General features: G+C 43.2%; 1 protein-coding gene across 1 annotated transcript; it reads right to left on the bottom strand.

Moving 5' to 3' along the window:
• Nucleotides 1–473: 473 nt before the first annotated feature.
• On the bottom strand, nucleotides 474–2,726 carry LOC137040774 (olfactory receptor class A-like protein 1). The gene is made up of 2 exons (XM_067416546.1): nucleotides 2,085–2,726; nucleotides 474–758 (listed from the first exon to the last, which is right to left on the bottom strand). Exons 1-2 carry the CDS (start codon nucleotides 2,724–2,726, stop codon nucleotides 474–476), a joined length of 927 nt encoding a protein of 308 aa, XP_067272647.1.
• Between the last annotated feature and the right edge of the window lie 926 nt (nucleotides 2,727–3,652).

The following is a 3,652-nucleotide window of genomic DNA, read 5'->3' as shown; positions in this document are numbered from 1 at the left end:
TTTCAGTCTAAATATCAAAAAATCCTTAAATCAAGACTAATTTACTGGATACGTAATTACATAATATATTTTTTTTCTTGTTTTCCTTGGGAAATATATCAAAATGAAGTGAGTTTTTGCTTAAAACAAGAAAAATGATCTGCCAATGGGGTGAGAAAAATAATCTTATTTCTGTCTGGGAAGGAAACAAGAAATAAGATTATTTTTCTCACCCCATTGGCAGATCATTTTGCCTGTTTTAAGCAAAAACTCACTTCATTTTGATTTGATTTTCAACAAAACAAGAAAAAAAATATCTAATGTTGTTTTACTGATCTAGTAAATTGATCTTGATTTAGGATTTGTTAGATTTTTAGACTACAAACAAGACAAAATTACTAAGTAAGAAGAGCATGTTTTGCAATGTAGAATTGATAGTTGAGTCCGAAGACATGACATGTACCCCTAATTATAGAATGGGTAAGTTAGCTTCACTAAGACTTCAGCTTTTCGTCTTGGCCCGCGGTCGTGCACAGCATCCTGGCTTTGATCTTCTTATTGGAGGAGATGATGAGGAAGGGGCTGAAGGAGGCGTAGCATGAGGAGAAGAAGACCCTCATGTCTGCCACCACCGGAGGAACCTGAGCCACCGTCAGCATGTAGATCCAGATGATGTTATCAATGCCGAAAAACACCACGTACAGAACCACCAGCATCACCACCGTCCTGGCCGCGCGAGTCTCCATGGAGTCGCCCTGCGAGCGCCGGATGCTCCGCACCTGTAAGAAGCCAGAATAATAATCCTCCGCTGTGTGTTAATAGGCCAGAGGAGAACTGAGTCTGGTTTCTCCTAAGGTTTATTTTTCTCCATCACGCCCTGATGGAGTTTCGGTTCCTTTGGTCGCCTTTGGCTTGGCTTGCTCAGTTGGGGACACTAACATTTTGATCTAAGTTTTAGGCTAAATATACAAATAAAATGAATTACTAAATTAACTTTATCATCTATATTACTGATCTGCCCACTATATGATAAATAGAAATAAGCTGATAACATCACTGTTTTCTCCAGAACGACTGTACAGACGAATCAAATTCTGTTGCAATATTTTCCAGTTTAACCCTGACTGTTTCACCAAATATTCTTACATATTCGGGTCATTAGCGACCCGGATCTATATTTAACACGGATAGATTTCTACCTGTTGGAGTAACAATTATAGAAGAATAAAATAAAACATATTCCGTCCCCTTTTGGAGCTTGTAAGGGTTCAGTTTGAGCAGATGTTTTATCCCATCTGTCCTCATCAGAGCTCATTCAGCATCTGCTCATATTCGCCATCTCACGCATATTCTCCAAACTCGTTTTCAACGTCTTCTAAATCAATATTTTGATCTCTGACAGCTTCTGGAACACATCCATCATCAGTGACAGTGACACTAATATCTGGTTGTGTTTAGTTCTCGCTCTCTGCTGTAAATCACTGAACCATTTCAAATTTTGCAGATTATAATTATCATAGTTGATTGATTGATTGATAGTTTTGTTTTCTGCCTGCAGTGACTATGAGTGAAACATCACTTCATCATTGTGTGTCAGACATCGTCGCCTTGTGGATTAATGGAAAATTGCACCTATTTTGTCATTATAGATTCATTGATCATTGTGCAAAATAATGTAAGTAGTCTTACACACCTCGGGTCGTTAGACCTTATACAATTGGAAAAAAAAACTAGTGAAAAAAACAGGCACTCAATTATAATTGAATTATTTTTTCTTTTAGTATTGTTTAAAATGGACCGATTGAGGAATACTTAGAATGTTGATGTCAAACTTTAAAATATGAATGAGGAGGACGACTAACGCTAACGATCCGAGGTATGCATTTATAAGGGATAACACTGTGAAGCTGCTTTGAAACAATTGTCATTGTAAAAGCTCTGTATTAATAAGTTGACTTGACACACACACACACACACACACACACACACACACACACCTTGCTTTGAAGGTGCTTTGAAACAATCGTCATTGTAAAAGCCCTATATAAATAAAGTTGGCTTGACGTGACATTGTAAAAGTGCTGTATAAATGAAGCTGCCTGGACCTTGCGCCCGTGCCGGTGAAGCAGCACCAGGATGAACCCACTGGAGCCCAGCATTATGCCCACGAAGGCGAAGTCTCGCACCGCCACGGCCGCCCCGTTGATCACGTAGGAAAGATTATCACGGAAGTCCACATGGCAGAAGCCCAGATTGAGTGTGAATGGAGGGATGGTGTGGTTCCGCGGAGCCACGGAGAAGAGCGGCGCGGCGATACAGACGGCCATGTTGAGGAGCCACAGCGCAGCGAAGCCCGGCAGGATCAGCACCGGCAGCTGGGCCTTCATCCGGGCCATCTTCGGGCCGCCCGCGGGACTCACGGACACGGCCTGGAACACGCTCAGCATGCAGGTCAGGCACACGGACAGGGCTCGGGAGATCCGGTACAGGTAGATGACCACTTTACAGCCGGCGTCGTTCAGCAGGTCTGTCATGCCGAACAGGGCCATGGTCTGCGGTGCTCCGCGGGTCAGCAGCAGCAGCAGGTCCGCCAGCACCAGATGGCTCAGGATGGCGTCGGTGGGGCTCAGACGGGCCTCGCTCAACAGCACGTGTGTGTAGGCCAGCAGAACCACAGCGTTGGCCAGAGCCCCCAGGCCCGTCTGCAGCAGGAACGAAACCCCTTTAATAGTGACGCAGAGATCCATCAGAGAGTCGGACGGCTGAGCACTGCAGCCCCATATAAAGCCTCTTCTGCCATTCCCGTGGGAGCGCTCAAGGCGGAAACACACACACACACACACACACACACGTGTCCAGCTGAGGCACGTCCTCTCCAGAGATCACAGTCACTTTCACACAATATTCTTAAATCAAGATGCATTTACTATATATGTTAAATGACATACATCTTTTTTTGCTTGTTTACTGGGGAAAAATATCCAAATTAAGTTTTTGCTTAAAATTATCTGCCAGTGGGGTGAAAAAAAAATCTTCTTTCTGTTTGGGATGGAAACAAGAAACAAGATTTCAATCAGAAACAAGACAGGTCTGACTCCAAAATCACTCCAAGATTCCTGACTTGATTTTTTGTTATCAGGCCTTTAGCGTCAAGATATGCGTTCACCTTGAGAATTTCATCTTTGTTTCCAAATGTAGTGATTTCAGTTTTGTCTTTGTTTAACTGAAGATAGTTTTGGCACATCCAGTCGTTAACTTCATCAATGCATTTGCACAGCGAGTCAATGGGGCTGTAGTCATTAGGTGACAGTGCTAAGTAGAGCTGGGTGTCGTCAGCATAGCTGTGGTAAGCAATATTGTTCTTTTTCATTATTTGGCTCAGTGGCAGCATATACAGGTTAAACAGGAGAGGTGCTAGAACTGACCCTTGTGGGACTCCGCATGTCATGGATGTCCACTCAGACTTATGGTCTCCTATACTCACATAATAACCTCTCCCTTCTAAGACCTGAACCATTTGAGGACCATCCCAGAAAGCCCGACCCAGTTTTCCAGCCGGTCTAGAAGTATGGTGTGGTCAACAGTGTTGAATGCAGCACTGAGGTCGAGTAGAACCAGAATTGATGTTTTGCCTGTATCAGTATTTAAGCGAATATCATTTATAATCTTTATG

The sequence above is a fragment of the Pseudorasbora parva genome, chromosome 14, assembly GCF_024679245.1.
Source record: "Pseudorasbora parva isolate DD20220531a chromosome 14, ASM2467924v1, whole genome shotgun sequence".
In the NCBI taxonomy this organism is placed as follows: Eukaryota; Metazoa; Chordata; class Actinopteri; order Cypriniformes; family Gobionidae; genus Pseudorasbora; species Pseudorasbora parva.
This window is presented reverse-complemented; position numbering and strand designations above follow the sequence as displayed.